Genomic DNA, 17,464 nt, shown 5'->3' on the forward strand with positions numbered 1-17,464 from the left:
AAAATCTCAGGGATTGCTTCCTTCACGTGATGCTGATTTTTTTTTTAAGGGTGACACTATTTTTCCTCTACAACTTTGTATAAACAAAATCATGCTCCTATTTCTCTCGAAGTGCACACTTTCTGAATCCTTTTTCCAGGGCCCTCAGAAACACCTGTTTCAATAAGTTTTGGTAATTAAATGGAAGTAATTAGGATTTTTTTAAAAATGAATCATTGGCTGAAATCCTTTGCCTTGTATGCAGAAAGAAAACAGCATAACATTCAGCCACTTCTAGCTGACAATTACTGAGTTGCTGTTGGGATTCTCAGGAGTAACGCACATGCAGGCTTGGCACATGCATGAGAATCCCGGCAACTCATTAATTGGCAGCTAGAAGCAGCAGGAAGGGGGGGGGTAGCTTAGTCATCTGACTGTTAGGGCTAGAGGGTTGGAGTTCAATTATATATTATGCCTCCTGTGAAAAGAGCCAGTCTGTGTAGCACTGAGCAAGCTGCACAGCCTTTATGGCACAGTAATTACGCAACATTGTCTCTTAATATAGGCCTTCTAAAAATAAAATAAGCATTTCTGAGTTATGAACAATATATCTTAACGTTATAGCAGACAAGAATGTGCTTTGTTGGGTGGTGGTAGCACGTGATTAAACTGGGTCTTTCTAAATAGTAACTCCAATCAAAATTTAGACCATGCCTTAAACTTATCTGATCAAACCCACTCTGCTGGCAACTCTATATCTAGCCATGCTACTTAGATGAACTACAAAGACACAATCTAATGTGTACACCTTACCATGCTGTGTAGGCTTGTGCTTAAGAAATTATCTTCACAGAATGCGAAACCATACTCGAGAAGTTATAAAGAGGAAAAAGTGCATATGTGAAAAAAGAACTGTGGAAAATGCACAATTAGCTCCAGCTGCAGCACACTCTGCGGAGAAGTAAAATGATTTGGGCTACATAACCATTAGTTTTTTATCGCTATAGGGACAATACTGCCCCCTATCAGTGGTGCCCAGAAAGCTAGATAGGACGATTGTTGTGCATGCAAGAACCACAAATCAGACCACAATCCCCCAAAGAGCATGGGTGCACTGCGCACACGGAATGGCCACCACTTCTTCGAGTGAGGCATCCTTCTCAGCTGCTATCCACAGCAAGAGGGACATGTTTCGGGATATAACCGATGCTCATTTGTTTAACCGGTTTAATGTTAAAGACTCACAGAGAGATAAATCTGTCCCTGGCGTGAAAAAGCAAGGCTTCAGAAGAACGGCATTATTGAAAAATCATAGATAATTTCCCCAAAGAAAGAAATGGCATAAAGCAGCTTACTCAGGAAACATCATTCATGTAGGAGAAAACGAATTAAGTTTGAGGACTGTGTAATTGTTATTTTAGCTTATTAACATAGGAACAGTATAACAAATCCATGCAGCCAAACTAATTTTCATTTCCAAAATGCTCTCCTTTAGTGTTTTATATACCTAAATTTGATTGGAAAACAAGCCAACTGTGTCGAACATACCCTTCAAATATTCCGACAATAAATATAAAATACTAGGTGGGCTATAACTGGCAATGATTTTTCATGTTAGGTTGACAAGAAAATTGTCTTTAAAAAAAACACCTCTGTTCAGTGCTCATGTGTAGACATGACATTTTATGGAAGACATAAAAGATGAGGTCCCTGAGAGATAGCTTAATTTAAAGGGGGGGGGGCATGATCCAGCCTTCCTTCACCGTAACCTGCACTCGGCCTGCATCCATTAATCCTGCGCACATGGGTTTCTGCTGCTAATGCTTCTTCCCCGCTGACAGCTGAGTCACAAGCAGACTGCTGTGCTCACACAATAGTTGTGTTTGTGTCACAGCATGTGAAAAAGTCAAACTCAAATTATTTTTATTTTTACACATAGGATAAAGACATGTGAATGGATTCAGCCATCTCAGTTCACTTAAAGGCAACTAAGTGACTAAGCCACCCGTTTCTTGGGTCCTGGCGCAGCAACAGTTGTGTTGGCATGATATACGTAAAGAGGGCACCACTTTAACACCTTACCAGGATCTGTCTGTCAGCACAACAGGACTCTTCCCCCCCCCCTTTCTGCTCCAGAGGGACTCCTCGGCTTTACGGGGAACAGGTTTTGAGGGAACACAAAAGGGCTGAGGAGGGGGAGAATTGTCCCTTCCTTGTTGGGCTGATGGAAACAATTCCATCGATGGACCAACTCCTTTGGATCCCAGTCAAGAGTTCTGGAATCGTATTATCATCTGCTCTCTTCTAATATACCATCTGCTATTATTGGATGGGCACAGAATACTGCTGCAGGAGTATAAACACAATTATGGAGCATGGCATTCTAATTTACATGACCCCGCGCATTAGGCACTCCTAAGACAACAAAGTCTTCAAGTCCTACTGCAGAGTTCATATTCAACAATCATGGGATACAGTTCAGACAGTGAAATCATCTGAAAACTTCCATGCAATTCATTTTTGTCCTGGACAAACTAGACATGAAAAAAATGTTTGCTTGAGTGAATCCAAACCTTTTAGCTCCTGGCTTCTTTATCTGCAACCCCAGTTTTCAGCCCTTCCAGTCCATTCCCTCCTTATCCAAAGGTTTAGCTAATATTCCCTCTCTTCTGTCATTCTTTCATGCTGTCAAGTCACCTGCAACTTATGGCAATGAATGAATGAGAGATCACCAAAATGTCCTTTTGTCAACAGCCCTGCTCAGCTCTTGTAAACTCAAGCCTGTGGGTTCCTTAGGTCATCAATCCATCTCATATTTGGTCTCCCTCTTTTCCTGCTGCCTTCAACCTTTCCTAGCATCATTGTTTTTTCCAGAAAATCTTGCCTTCTCATATCTCTCAGTTTCAACATTTTTGCCTCCAGAGATAGTTCGGACTTGATTTAATCTAGGACCCACTTGTTTGTCTTGCTGGCCATCCAGGGTATCTGCAAAGCATTCCTCTGGCACCACATTTCAAACGAATTGGGGTTTTTTTTGTCTGTGTTTTTCCCCCTGTCAGCTTTTTCTCTACTGTCCAGCTCTCTCACCCATACATGGCAATTAGAAATACAAGAGTGTGGACGATCTTGGTATTAGTCTCCAGTGAGATATCCTTCCACTTGATGGTCTTTTCTAATTCTTTCATTGCTGCCCTTCCAAGTCTCAGTCTTCTTCTGATTTCTTGGCTACTGTCTCCTGTTGGATTGATGATTAAATATATAAAACCTTTTAACTATTTCAGTTTCTTCATTGTCAACATTAACGTGGTGTAGTTCTTCTGTAGTCATGATTTTCATCTTCTTAATGTCCATCTGAATCCTGCTTTAGCACTTTGTTCACTTCCACCAAAAGTCATTTCAAGACATTGCTGCTTTCTACCAGTAAGACGGTGTCATCTGCGCATCTTACATTATTGATATTTCTTCCATCAATGTTCACTCCTCCTAGTCTAGTCTGGCTTTCCATATTATATGTTCTCATACAGGTTGAATAGATGAGGGGGTAACACATTTGCCTATAGGAAACCATTGTGTCTTGCTATTTTGTGTTCTACCAGTAGCTTCTTGTCCACAATACAGATTATGCATATAAAAGAGACTTGAGCTATGATTAGGAAAAGAAGTGCATATGGTCATCTCTCTTCTGAATAAACTAGGAGTGAGCAACTACAGTGGATCTGCAGGCTAATTCTGCTTCCCAGGGCCTGCTATGTACCTGTACCTCTACTGAAAATACACTTTCCTTCATTTTTATAAAAATGCAGAAGTGAATGGTGTTTCCCTCTCAGTTTAGAAAAGAAAACACTGGTTTAGAAAAGAAAACAACGGAAAGGTGGGAGGAGGGGACGCTTTGGCCTAATAATAAGGATAATAATAATAAATAAAGTTCAGTAAGTTTCCTCGTTTTGTTTTCAGATTTCTTACAGAAGCAACGATGGAGGCTCTCAATGCAGCGGTTGAAAGAAACTGACGGGACAGCCTTGGTGCCAAGGTACATATAGCAGGGGGGTGAGGGCTATGCTAATGTATTTTCCTTTGCTGCCGCAGAAGCTCTAGATAGAATATTCTGACAAGGCTCTGTGCATGTGCGGATTATCCATAGTGTGATTCACAGAGGCCACAAAGAAGAACTATAACATAGACTTTAGTATGCTTTATTAGGTCACCACATACACAATTTTAATATCTACAGAAGTAACATAAACTAGATAATGAAAAAAAACATATACTTTGATGAGTAAAATTTATCTGAAGGTAATAAAATCCATGTCTGGTTATGACAGTATGAATTGTTATTATTTAACAGTTTGCTACTATTCTGATGCATTCTTGTTGTTTTAGTGGTGTGTGAATCTCTCTCACACATAAACACACATGCATGGATACGTACATACAGTATGGGGAGAAGGAAAGTTTAAGCCTTATTTGATATACTTGTGTTTTTGATGGAAATTAGAATTAAAATGTTTTAATAAAATAGACTTTTTGACAGCAGAAACTTTGGCTTGATTCTATAGAGATTAGGCAAGTATTGTTTGCTTGTATGGTTAAATAGATGATTTGGAAAACTATAGCAATATTCAAAGAAATATGAATCTTAAACATGTAGCTAGTACTGAAACCTCCCACTCCTTCTGGTCTCCTTTCCTGAAACAAGCCATTTTAAAGACAAATACTGTAACTTGCTACAGCAGATAAACCAGTTAAAGAGGCAACACTAACTTCGCTTCAATTATTCATACACAACATTCATTATCAGAGGAGGCCTTGTTATTTCTGATGAGAGACAAAAGACTGAGTTGGCAGCTGGCTGCGGTTTATCGAAAGCCAACACAAAGTTCTGCAACTGCAGAGAAGCTGGCAAAAGGAGGCTGTTCCTTTTATTGCAGGCAAGCACAGTTGAATGCCTAGTATCCGGGCTTCCCACTGCCATCTTTTGAAAGCTAAACGTCCATAAAGCTGTCAGCACTGTAAAACCAATGGCCAGCAATACTTTGAGACAGTGAGCAGGCCCTGCCTTTTCCCTTGCACACCCATGGTGCTGAGCAGTGCCAGCTCTGTGTCAAGGTTTTGCTTTCCAGGAATACTGCCTGGTGACCTGGGTTTTAACAGGAGCACCAACCAGGTTGGTTGGGAACACACATCCCCCCCAGCCTCCTAGGACCGGACTGTGTCCAACAGCCTTTGGGGAAGACACTCTTAATGAGTCCAACCTCCCCACAAATGGGAGCCATCATTGTCAACTCAGACTTTAGCAGATGATGGTCCAGCCAGGACAAGGCAGAAGTTGTTATATGCGTAACCCTCAGATCATCCTTATCTCTGACAGCTGTAAATACTGGACCAAGAATATGTCCAGCCGTATGGGTGGGACCTTTCACAAAGTGGGATAAGCGTATGGATGTCATGGTATCCATGAACTCCAGGGCCACAGCATAGAGATTCACCTGCACAAGGATGCTGAAGTCCCCCAGGCATGCCATTTGTCACGGGGAAAGCTACAGAGGGACTGGAGGCGGTTGGGGGGAAGGGACAGTCCGGACCTGTGGTTGTTTCAGTTAAATGCATCTAGGCTTTGTGTGTGTGTGTGTGTGTGTGTGTGAGAGAGAGAGAGAGAGAGAGAGAGAGAGAGAGGTATTTTTTAATTTACTAATTAAACCGCAGAAGCCTCTGTGCTGCAAAGTCAGAAGACCTGCAGTTGTAAGATCCATGCGACGGAGTGAGCGCCCGTCGCTTGTCCCAGCTCCCGCCAACCTAGCAGCTCGAAAGCATGCAAATGCAAGTAGATAAATAGGGACCACCTCAGTGGGAAGGTAACAGCATTCTGTGTCTAGTCGCGCTGGCCACGTAACCATGGAAGATTGTCTTTGGAAAAACGCTAGCTCTGTGGGTTGGAAACGGGGATGAACACCATCTCCCAGAGTCGGACACAACTGGACAAATTGTCAAGGGGAACATTTACCTTTACCTAAGAAAGCACTAATTCAAGCCTGTGCTTATTTATTTCCCTTAAACAAAGAATCACACAGTTTTCAGTGTCAGATGTTTCACTTTGGACATCACTAATAAGGGTATTATTAATCAAATACTTCTGCCAAATGCACAGGAAGCCCTGTAGTCAGAATTATGTCAAGAACTTCTCAGGTCCAATGATTCCCCTTCACATAGAATTAGCGGCTCATGCATCATCTAAACTGAACAGCTGAAGCATGAAGTCGATATAAAAGGTCTTTTGTCATTTGACTAAATGACTGGTTAGACACGTAACGTAAAATAATAATAATTCCAAAGAGATTGTTCGTTTTAATCACCTTGAGTGTATAAAAAGAACGGCCTAGCCCCATGGTTCAGCAGATTACACACACAAAAGCTTCGGAAAGTCATAATAATGATAACACACTCAAGACGCCTGGCTTCCTGCTCAAAGATAAAAGAGCTAATTTATCACCCGGAATGAGGAAGGATGGTGGATTCAACTACTCATACCTGAGCAAAAGCTGTTATCTGCTGCAGTGCCACTGAGTGAAGATCTTGATCTCCGCTTTCCACAAGCAGTTTCAGGGATGGTAGCAGAAGGGACTCGTTGAGGAGCAGCATGCACAGGTCTCTTGTGCACTGGAAAGGAAAACAAAAGCTTCAGAGAGGGCGGAGTGACACAACTGGCATTCAAGTTCAGGACAGTCGAGAGCAAACCTTTTTAAAGCAAGAAAACGAACAAAAATCAGCCCATTTGAAAAGCAGAGCAAAGCACCTGGAAAATTCCCATTGAGTGTTCTGTTCCTTGAAAGTCCCATAAGAGTCATTGTGGGTAAAAGCAGCCACTGCTGCCATCACTCTCTCTTGTTGCTCCTGCTGGAGAACCAAGGGACCTGCATCTGGCAGGTGAAAAGAGAGGAGACTGCACTGCACAGCTCACTTACTCAGTGTTCACTTCATTCTCTCTCTTACCACTACTGCCTTCTGCTACAGAGAGAGAGACATTTCTAACAGCTGACTGCCTGAACGGGAAGCCACTCAGCTCAAGCAGCTGGTCGTCATGATGTGGCATTTTTTGATTTTGCCATGAAAAGGTGGGACGGTAAGCCAGAGCCTGCGGCCCATGGCAACGTTCCATTTGCTGGCCTTCGTGTCAAAGGTTCACGACAAAAATCAAAGCATGCCTCAGAAACAGGTTCATATTGCCTTGGGCCCCTTTGATGTACATCAGCTTTCTCAGTAAAGGAACCTGCAAACCAGAGGTATGTGCAGGAAATACGCTGTGTGTTTAGATTCAAGAAAATTCAAGTGCTCTTAGTATTGCCTGCTATCACCCTAAACATCACCCCGCCCCAGATTATCCAATGATGCTTGTCAATGGCTGCAGACCATTGTTCAATTAACCACACCTTATCCTCTTAGATCAGAAGGATGAACATAATTAAGCACTAAATTCTGAACGCATTCCCTTATTGGCCCCACATAATCCTTCTCTCAGCATTTCTTATCATTAAGCCGTATGGAATAATTAAGGCAAGGACAGATATTGCACACGTGTCAAAATAAGAGCACGGAGTAAAGAAGATGAAGTGGGGATCCAGGAACAGATCAATGTTTCTGTGGCCTATCTGGAAGTCTGAACACATGGAGAGGGGTGTACTTAGCCTTGCCCCTTCTGCCATGTCTTTGCTCAGGCCATCATCACCATGTCTGAAGAGGAAATGTTCTTGCTTGTGAAGGCTTTCCCACAGCCTCCAAATCCTCGATTTTTTTAGGATTCCTACTTGTATGCAGAGCTTGCATAAGAGCAGCAATCTCTCCTTTTCAGGCCTGCTCATGATAGTTGGTGCAATGCCACAGTGGAAGGGGGCAGGACTACGTGAACCAGATTCTGTAAACCTGAATTGGACTATAATCCTCTGGCTTTCTCAAAAAGTCCTTCTCCACCAAGGGCCTCTACTCTAGTTTTTTGTAACTGATGCCGCATTGTTCTGTGATAGATGCTTGGGTGAATAATGACCAACGGGACTTTTCCTTAACCAAGGACCTAAAGCCACTTCCAGCCACAATTTCCAATCCTGATTTAAGAGATGTAGTCTAAAAGGGTTTTTCTTTTAAATTCCCTCATTTCACTTTTCAACCTTTACTGTGGGTAGAAAGGAGTAAGACAACCCATTAAAATCTAAACAACACCATAACTGTTTAGCAAGAAGAAAGGATGTTTCCACATTTACTCCCAGAGATTCATAACCCTTTGGTTGTCCCTAAACATACAGAAGCCACAGGAAAGAATGACATCTGGTTCCTCTAGCATGAATCTTTTCAAGAAACTACAGCATGAACCAAGCAACCGAGCTGGGCTCTTTCCACAAAGATGGGCACAACCTTCACCCATCTCATACTAGGTAACTCTTGACTTTTAAAAAAGGGTCTGTGTATGGAGTTCACATGCACATTTATTCATATTGAGTTTACCTTCAGAGACTGATGGCTGTTCTATGGCTTAAAGAGCCTAAAAGCTGGGCACACAAGCTTGGTATATATATTTTTTAAATTCTTCTGGTTTGCTTCCTCCTGTAATAAATGGCTATTCGCTTTTATGTAATCCCTAACACTTCTTATTCTCTTAGGTTTAGTTCTAGACTCAGCTAAATATGGGAAATCATGAATGAGATCAAAAACCTGATCTGTCAGCCCTACTCCTACAATTGCCAAGGTCTTATTAAAGTTTACCAAACAAATGGGTGGGGAGTGTAAGGGCCCTCCAGATGCTGTTCTACTACAACCCTGTGTGTAAGAGATGGCAAAGAGAAGAGGAACCTAAATGGGCACACACACTCACTGGCTGCTTTGCTGGGTCCAATATGGAGCAATGATGGACACTCCAAAATAACAGTAGCGTTGTGTCATGCAAACATAGGGTCCCTACACATTCCGGTTAGCTATCAACCCCAGGTCCAATTAACCATGTTTAAGCAGGAGGCAAACTTGCTCCAGAAAGGATGCTCTCAAATTAACTCCTCATTTATTACCCTTGGTGAAGAGGGAAGCCAGAGTTGTGCCTACACCAGCCCCAGATGTGTTATTAGTCACTGTTGCTTCACATACATCTCTGAATCAGCTACAGCTACATTTCCCTTAAGCGTTTACAAGTGGACTCTGGTTATATATGCTTTCCCTTCCCCCCCCCAGTTAGTCTTCACAATCAGGAGCATTGTTTGGGTTCTTTTGAATTAAGTTTTACAGTGGTGCCTCACACAACGATGTTAATTGGTTCCAAAAAAATCAACGTTGTGTGAAAACATCGTTCTGTGAAGCACCGTTTCCCATAGGAATGCATTGAAAACCGGTTAATCCGTTCCAATTGGAACGGATTGCCATCGTTCAGTGAAAATCCCCATAGGAAACATCGTTGAGTGAAACAATGTTTCCTATATTGGAATGTATTGAAGCCGACTCAATACATTCCAATGGCATTCCGATGTCTCTTTTCCCTCATTTAAAAGTGCCTTAAACTGTTTGAAACCTGTTTTAAATGCTTGGCATCGATAGTCCAGCTTGTGAAAGGTATGCAAACTTAATTTGGTGTTGTTCTGAGTCTTCGTTCATTTTTGCTGATTTTTTTATTTTTCCTCATTGAAATGTATTGGACGGAAAAATAAAAAAATCAGCAAAAATGAACGAAGACTCAGAACAACACCAAATTAAGTTTGCATACCTTTCACAAGCTGGACTATCGATGCCAAGCATTTAAAACAGTTTCCTAACAGTTTAAGGCACTTTTAAATGAGGGAAAAGGGACATCGTTATGTGAAAATCCCCCATAGGAAACATCGCTGTGTGAGGCAGCAAATTGATCAGAAAAAGACATCGTTATGTGAATTCATCGTTGTGTGAGGCACTCGTTGTGCGAGGCACCACTGTATATAGTTTTGTCAAACCTACTATACTGCTGCTTCTTCACTTATGGTTTTGATGGGTTTGCAAATATAAAATGTTACCAGCGCTATAAAAACTGCTGCTTCACCTAGGCTCTGCACTGTAATAGCCATCAGCATTTATTTTTGCAAACACTGTACATGTGGCAATAAATTGTACTTCCCGGGTACATAGAAAATGTCTAGAAATCTATAATGTGCTTTGTTTCATTTGGTGTTTTGTAAGGGTTTTGTTGTTCCTGAAATTTCCCAGAATAAAGAAATAACAACAACATGTTCAGAAAGATTAGAGAAAGCTTAATACAGTGGGGTCTTGACTTGAGAACTTAATCCGTATTGGAAGGCAGTTCTCAAGTCAAAAAGTCTGTAAGTCAAGTCTCCATTGACCTACAGTGCATTGAAAACTGATTAATCCCGTAACAGGCCGTTTTTGTTCCATTTTGGTTTTTTCTGGTCTGTAAGTCAAATCTCAGTCTGCAAGTCAAACCTAAATTTTGCAGCCAGAGAAGTCTGTAACTCAAAAAGTCTGTAAGTCAAGCCGTCTGTAAGTCAAGGGTCCACTGTAGTCTTAATTTTACTAGATCACATAAAGTACTTTTTATCCTTCTGTTCACTTATTCTTCCAATGTTTTATGTGTTCCAGCTACACTTTGTATATGTTCAGTGTGTAACTGGTTGCCCAGACACTTTCAGGATCACAGTGGAAGATAGGAAGACAAACAAACAAACACCCCACACTCTTCTAACCATGAACTCAGTGCCCTATGTTGACAAAATGAAGCATAAATGAGAAATGTGTAGTAGTATATGCAAAGGAACCCAGATGACTGCAGATATACCAAAAACAATAAAATTGTTAACAACCCTATAAACACAACACATTGTAAAATGTCCCAGTAATTTTTTTAAAAAATTGTATCATTCCTTTAATTTGCCCATGCCCTTTATGCACCCATTATGGTATTCATCAGGATGAAAAATAGCTTAAAATATATCAACCATGTTTAATGGCATTATATATGTGTTTATGTGTGCATATGCATATAGGATTCATTATTATACTTATATGATGTAAAGACCTTTGGTAGCATTCTCTAGAATAATCTGTGGAAGAATATTTCAGATTGCCTAGTTTTGAAGCTTAGTCCAGAAGGGCCCATTAAATTTTTTACAGCAGTTTGGAGCAACAGGAAGCCCATCTGAACGTGGTTAGAAAACAACAATAGCACCTGAACACTGACTTCCCAAAGAGAGGAACAGAAGAGTGTGCACTACAGAGATTGAGGTCAGTGATCAAGGCCCTACCATGTCTGAAAAGCAGGAGACTACAAGCAACTTAAAGTCACCATCCTACAGGTTGCAGGCTTTCCGCAAAAAAATTCAGAAGGATATCACATCAATATAAGCCGATGTGACAAGATGTGTTATTCCATCAAGCACTATTGCTGAGCTGTCTGCAGGGTCCCGATCCATCAACGAAGTGAAGCATGCCAAAGGGGGCTTCCATATGGGTAGACGGCTCGCAGGGCCAAGTTGAACTACCTGCACATACTTGGACGTAGGTCTCGATAACCACCAGCCATCATGTACGACTAACTGTCCGAGAACAGGACTGGATCAGCTCTTGTGGCGCTCAGTGAGGCTTGTGTAGGAGCAAGGCCCAAAGGACATGAATGGAAGTTACTTTGGAGCAGTGCCTCATGAAGAGAGGACATAACGCTGAATCTAGAATGAAGCAGTTTGCAGTGAACTCTGAAATATTTCAAGGCTTCCTTACCCATTTCTTTCTGTGGCGAGCAAGCAAAAGAGGGTGAATTAACTATCCATGCAAGTACATTCACTCTTACAATGACTCTAAGCAAGCAGGCTCACCTCTGTAGAGAGCATGTGTTTTGTCTCATATAAAGAACGACAGATTTTCAGAATCTCATTCCCCGTGTTCTCCTTCTGTTCTTGTTGGCATTTCATAAGCATGACTGTTCCCAGCTTAACCCAGGGATTATTACTTGGTCTTGCTCTGGAATGTAGGAAGGGGGGGGGAAACAGTTCATTATATTAAAAGCCAACTGTGCAAGCAAACACCAAGTATATAGTATGTATATATGTTTATCTGCTCATGCATATAAATTGAATTATTAGCAGCATATAGTTGAGACAATAAAAAACCCTTAAAAATCAAGATCTGGTAATGATGGAAAGGATGCCTGACGGACTTGCAGCCATGGATGATATACTGTACAGCCATGAGAATAAAAAGAACATCCAAAGTTAGATGGAGATTTCTCTTCATAAAGGAAGAAAATATCAAGGAGGAGTTCTGATTTTCAAAGTCAGGTTCTCTTAATGCTTCTCAGTCATTGACTCAAGACACTCTTAAGCTACTGGTGCTTACAGCAATAAATTACAAAACAAAGGCTGGAACAACATATAAAGATACTACAGAGATGGATAATTGCTGGCTTTCTCCTTCATTAAAAGAAAAAAAAATACTGAGGAACAATAAAATGCAAACATGGGGGGGGGGGAGAGAGATGAATCCAGCTCTGTGCAAATTAATTTCATAATAAACTAAGAAGGATGCCATGCAATGTTACCTCAGAAGGAAACATTAGCTGTTAGTAGTAAATAGGCAGACATAAATGTGAACTTGTATGTGTATGCACATGCCTGTTGAAAAGCAAGTTGCTTACTTATTATTGTTTGTTCTTCAAGTGGCAATTTGTGCACTTGCATATATTGATTAACACCTGTACAGAGATGCCATCTTCTCAAAGAGAGCACTGGCAGTAATCTGATCATCTACCTGCCAGGCAATGCATCAGTCTAAAAGTTGGATGACAGAGTGGGAGAATATTAGCGAACCCCATGAGCCAAAAAGAGGAGGAAGGAAAGATCATGGAAATTCACAAAGCATCACTTGAAGAACAGCACTACAGGTAAGCAACCAAATTATCTCCATAATGGTCTCTGTACATCACATGTGTGGGTAAAGACTAATAGGTTTCCTTGAAAAACTCTGGAAGGCAGGTGCGTATGCTCACTAGGGCACAACAGAGAAGTATTCTTCCAAATGGAGCATCCCTGAGAGACCTGGTGTCTAGGTAACAGTGTTGGATGGAGGTTAATGGTTGGGACTAAGTCACTGTTTGATACATTTCCGGTAGGAAGACTCCTTTCCTGGAGTCATTGGAGGTGTCCGTAATTCTGGTGGAGTGACTTTTCGGAGCAGCTGGCAACAGTCTGACCTACTTGGTATGCCCAAAACCATTTTCTTCACAATACATTTGGCAAGGTGTTGCAAAGAGACTGAAAATCAACAAAGAAGGGCGAGTTGAATGTATCATTTGGTGTTGGCAGATTTACACAAGTAGGAAGACTACTTGGAGTGGTGGGAGGCCAAGAAGGTATTTTTGGATGAGAAAAGCTTGTTGTGAAACTTATTTAATGTTGAACATTAGTATCAAGGAATAGTTGGGTGATCTTGGCCAGGTACTGTAGGTTGACATCACTACACAAGGGCGGTTGAATTCCAGTGAGTTGGGTCACATTGGAGAGTTAGTGGAGACTGTCTTGTTCCTTGTCAGAGAATAGGTTAAGGTCATCAAAGGATATATCTTCTGTCTTAATATGATTACTGTTACATAAGATTGTAGAGTGCAGCCAGGAAATAAGATAATGGTTCCCATTAAGGCCTTAGACATGCATTCCACAGTGTGCCTAGCTGAGCCGATGGATTGGTTATTTGATGTTGTTTTATTTTAATTTATTGTTGTTGATTATTATCTCATTTTCTTTTGTGAACTGCCCAGAGCAGCCTTGGTAGCCAGATGGGCGGCATAGAAATCAAATAAACAAATAAATGAATAAATTTATAAGAATAAATCCCTCTTCTTATCCCCAGACCAGAATTCCACCTGGCTGCCTAGCTCATCCCAAAAGACAACTGGCACCGTTCTCGATACACCTACTGGTCGGCAACCTCAGACCCAATGCCACTTTCTGGCTGAGGAAGTCGAAGAGCAGAGGAGGAGTTCTTTTCAGCAGAGGAGGAGGTGACGGTTACAAAGTTCATCCTGAACTCAGCAGAAAGCCTTTTTAAAGTGATGAGAGGTAACAAGTGTGTAGGACGTTTTGTGCCAAGTTGTCTTTAGGGTTGTTAACAGGGAGGTCAGCATAAAAGCACCCCTGAGGGACAGCCTGCTGATGCATGGACTGGAGATCAGGAGGGAAAGGACTACGTACTGCCAAAACTGGCTCTATTTAGAAAGTTCCAAACAACAGTTCTCCACAGGCATAGACCATAAGCATGATGCACATGGACCATGGCAGAGGATTCGTGAATGCAGGTCCCTTTAACAGGTGTCATGCACATCAGACAGATTTTCGCACCATACTTTTACAATATAGGGAATTAATTTACTTACTTACTTACTTACTTACTTACTTACTTACTTACTTACTTACTTACTTACTTACTTACTTACTTACTTACTTACTTACTTACTTACTTACTTACTTACTTACTTACTTACTTACTTACTTACTTACTTACTTACTTACTTACTTACTTACTTGATTTATGTACTGCCCCCATTAGAGCGATGCACTATTCTGGGCAGTTTACAAAAATAGATAAAACATTTCATGATGAATTAGAAGATACAAACATTAAAACATTAGGGGGGAAAAGACCAAGTGGCACCAAAGGCAATTCTCTGTGTGACAGCAGGACACAAACAAGGTCAGTGTGGAAAGCCTCCCTGAAAAGCAATGTTTGAAGGTGTCTTCTAACTAATTAATGTAAAAACACAGCTGAAATACACAAGTTTTATTTTTCTGTATATGTTTACTGGGGAAGAGGAAAAGAGCATTATATTAACTGTCAGGCCCTGAACCAGTAGACTATTAATAACAGCTAAGACAGAGCAACATCAAACAAAGATGAGAAATTATGGTGTGCCAAGTAAGAAGAGATCTTAAAAAAGTCAGCTGTCAAAAGTTCAGTTTTGTTCAGGAGACCTTTGGACTCAAATTGTTTCATCTCCTAATTTGAGAAGGCTGCACCACTGAAATGGAAGCTGGCTGGAAAGCTCCCATGAATGCTTCTCAAGGGTGGTGCACTGTCAAGATAAGACATAGCAGAAGGTTGCTCTGAGCATATAAGGATGTCAGGTGGTGCAAACGAAGGAAGTCTGCTCCTGGATGCACCGGTTTGGCATCAGAGGAAGAGTGCTCATATCACAAAAAAATGCATCTCTGGGATCACAGAGGAAAGCGTGGTGGATCTTGGACTAGAGGCTCCGTCCATGCTGTGTCCTCTAACAATGCTAATAATACTCACTGTAACAGTAGCAGCATAGTCTGACAAGCCTAAATACAATTATATTTTACAAGCATAAAGGGGCAACAACTTTGGATAGAATGGAGATGAACTTAAGAGTACCTGAAAAGAAAGCTTACCAAATATGTATCATTGAGACCTTTTTGGGGAAAGTTGGATGGTCCTGATCCAGCACAACTTACAGCTGGATACTTGATACAGCAAAAATGGAAGCCAGAGGGAAGGGAGATCACTATCATTCTCACCAGGAAATTCTTTCATGCCGGTAGGCTTTGATGGCTGTCAGCACACTAGGTATCACATTCCCTCCCCGAACCACCGGAAGTATGCTTAAGAGTATCCTGCAACTGTCATGTGTTGTCCAACATTCAATTGTCTGTCTTACTTACTGCAATTGTCCAACATTCACGCCAAAACCACAGTGAATGAATAAACTCGGGACTTCATGACAACCATGGGATTGTCAAGGATGGTCACTGAGGCAACCTATAGGGCAGGATATACTCTTCCCACCTTTTCAGAAGATGGGAGGAATGGTTTGGCTATAGGAAACTTTCGGTGACTCTACTGTGATGGTAAAAACACTTTCTCATGAAGTCTGGTTTTGCAGCATCTTTTCCATCCCAAAGGGGTACAGGATCTATTAAAATGATCCACTCTTGGAGATCAATAGAATCTGATAAATTCCTGCATGATTCAGTGGATTTTCCAGTAGCTAAAGCTGGTGACACTGTCAAGTCCCTGCTCATGTTTCAGAAGTGCAATATGGAAGGAGTCATCAATCTACTTACTTCTGTGTGACCAGCAACATGGATGCAAAATAATTCTTAGTCCTCGAAAGAACTCCAAGCAACGAAGCAGATTGGACGACTGCTAGCGTAGCAATGACGTGAGGCTCAGTTTGTAGCTATCTGAATATATGTTAGAACAGTGGTTCTTAACCTTTGTTACTCGGATGCTTTTGAACTGCAACTTCCAGAAACCCCAGTCAAGACAGCTGGTGGTGAAGGCTTCTGGGAGTTGCAGTCCAAAACTCCTGAGTAACCCAAGGTTAAGAACCAGTGTGTTAGAACACATAACTGTACAGTGGTGCCTCGTATAATGAGTGCCCCGTTTAATGACGAATTTGCATAGCGATGGCATTTTTGCCATCGCTTTTGCGATCGCATAACGATGTTGCCTATGGGGAAAAATCGCATTGCGATGTTTTCCCCATAGGCACCATTTCCCCCCAGCTGAGCGGTGGGAGCTTCCGAAGGAGCGCTCCCGCAGCTCAGCTGGGGGAAAATGCCTGCGGTGGCCTCGGAAGGACCCTTCCGAAGGGTGCTTCTGAGGCCACCGCCGGGATTCCCCTTCCCCGCGGCTGGCTTCCCCGGCCATGGTCGGACTCTCAGGAGTCCGACCATGCCTGGGGTAGCCTGCCGCGGGTTGGATCCAAGCCGCGGGGGGAGGGGGGGGATCCGGATGCCTTTCAGGCATCCCGGGCTTGGATCCCACCCGCCGCTGGTTACCCAAGCCATGGGTAACCAGCGGCGGGTGGGATCCAAGCCCGGGATGCCTGAAAGGCATCCGGATCCCACCACCCTTCCCCCGCGGCTTGAGGAGGGTGGGAGGCATGGCGGGACTCTTCGGCAGCCACCGTGGCTCGGATCCGAGCCGTGGCGGCTGCCGAAGAGTCCAGCCATGCCTCCCACCCTTCCCCCGCAGCTTGGATCCGAGCCGCAGGGGGAGGGTGGTGGGATCCGGATGCCTTTCAGGCATCCTGGGCTTGGATCCCACCCGCCGCCGGTTACCCAAGCCATGGGTAACCGGCGGTGGGTGGGATCCAAGCCCGGGATGCCTGAAAGGCATCCGGATCACTCCTCCCTCCCACCCTCCCCTCGCGGCTTGGATCCAACCCACAGTGGCAACTCCCAGCCATGTCCGATCTCCCCACCACCACCATTGGGAGCAGCGGGAGAAGCCACCCGGTGTGTGTGTGGGGGAGATCGGATCAGCTTCTGCCTTTCTTCGGAGCAGCCCGGCTGCTCCCAAAGGGCTGCCCCGACTGTGCTTTCAGCAGTGGAGGAGGTGGCCGGTGGAGGAGAAGGCAGGAGCCGATCTGTCATTTCTCCTCCACCGGGCACCTCCTCCGCTGCTGCAAGCACAGTCGGGGCAGCCCTTTGGGAGCAGCCGGGTGGTGGGGGAGAAG

At 42.8% G+C, this 17,464-nt stretch overlaps 1 protein-coding gene across 2 annotated transcripts in view; it reads right to left on the minus strand.

Annotated features, from left to right (window-relative positions):
* The window catches only part of NBAS (NBAS subunit of NRZ tethering complex), a 234,840-nt gene that overhangs the window by 9,265 nt on the left and 208,111 nt on the right, over positions 1–17,464 (minus strand). For both annotated transcript variants that reach the window (XM_073001737.2, XM_078388309.1), the window contains exons 50-51: positions 11,805–11,949; positions 6,505–6,633 (exon numbers count right to left, since the gene is read on the minus strand). In XM_073001737.2, the coding sequence (XP_072857838.2) occupies positions 6,505–6,633; positions 11,805–11,949 (274 nt within the window). The remainder of the gene's footprint in view (positions 1–6,504; positions 6,634–11,804; positions 11,950–17,464) is intronic.

This window comes from Pogona vitticeps, chromosome 1 (genome assembly GCF_051106095.1).
Source record: "Pogona vitticeps strain Pit_001003342236 chromosome 1, PviZW2.1, whole genome shotgun sequence".
NCBI lineage: Eukaryota > Metazoa > Chordata > Lepidosauria > Squamata > Agamidae > Pogona > Pogona vitticeps.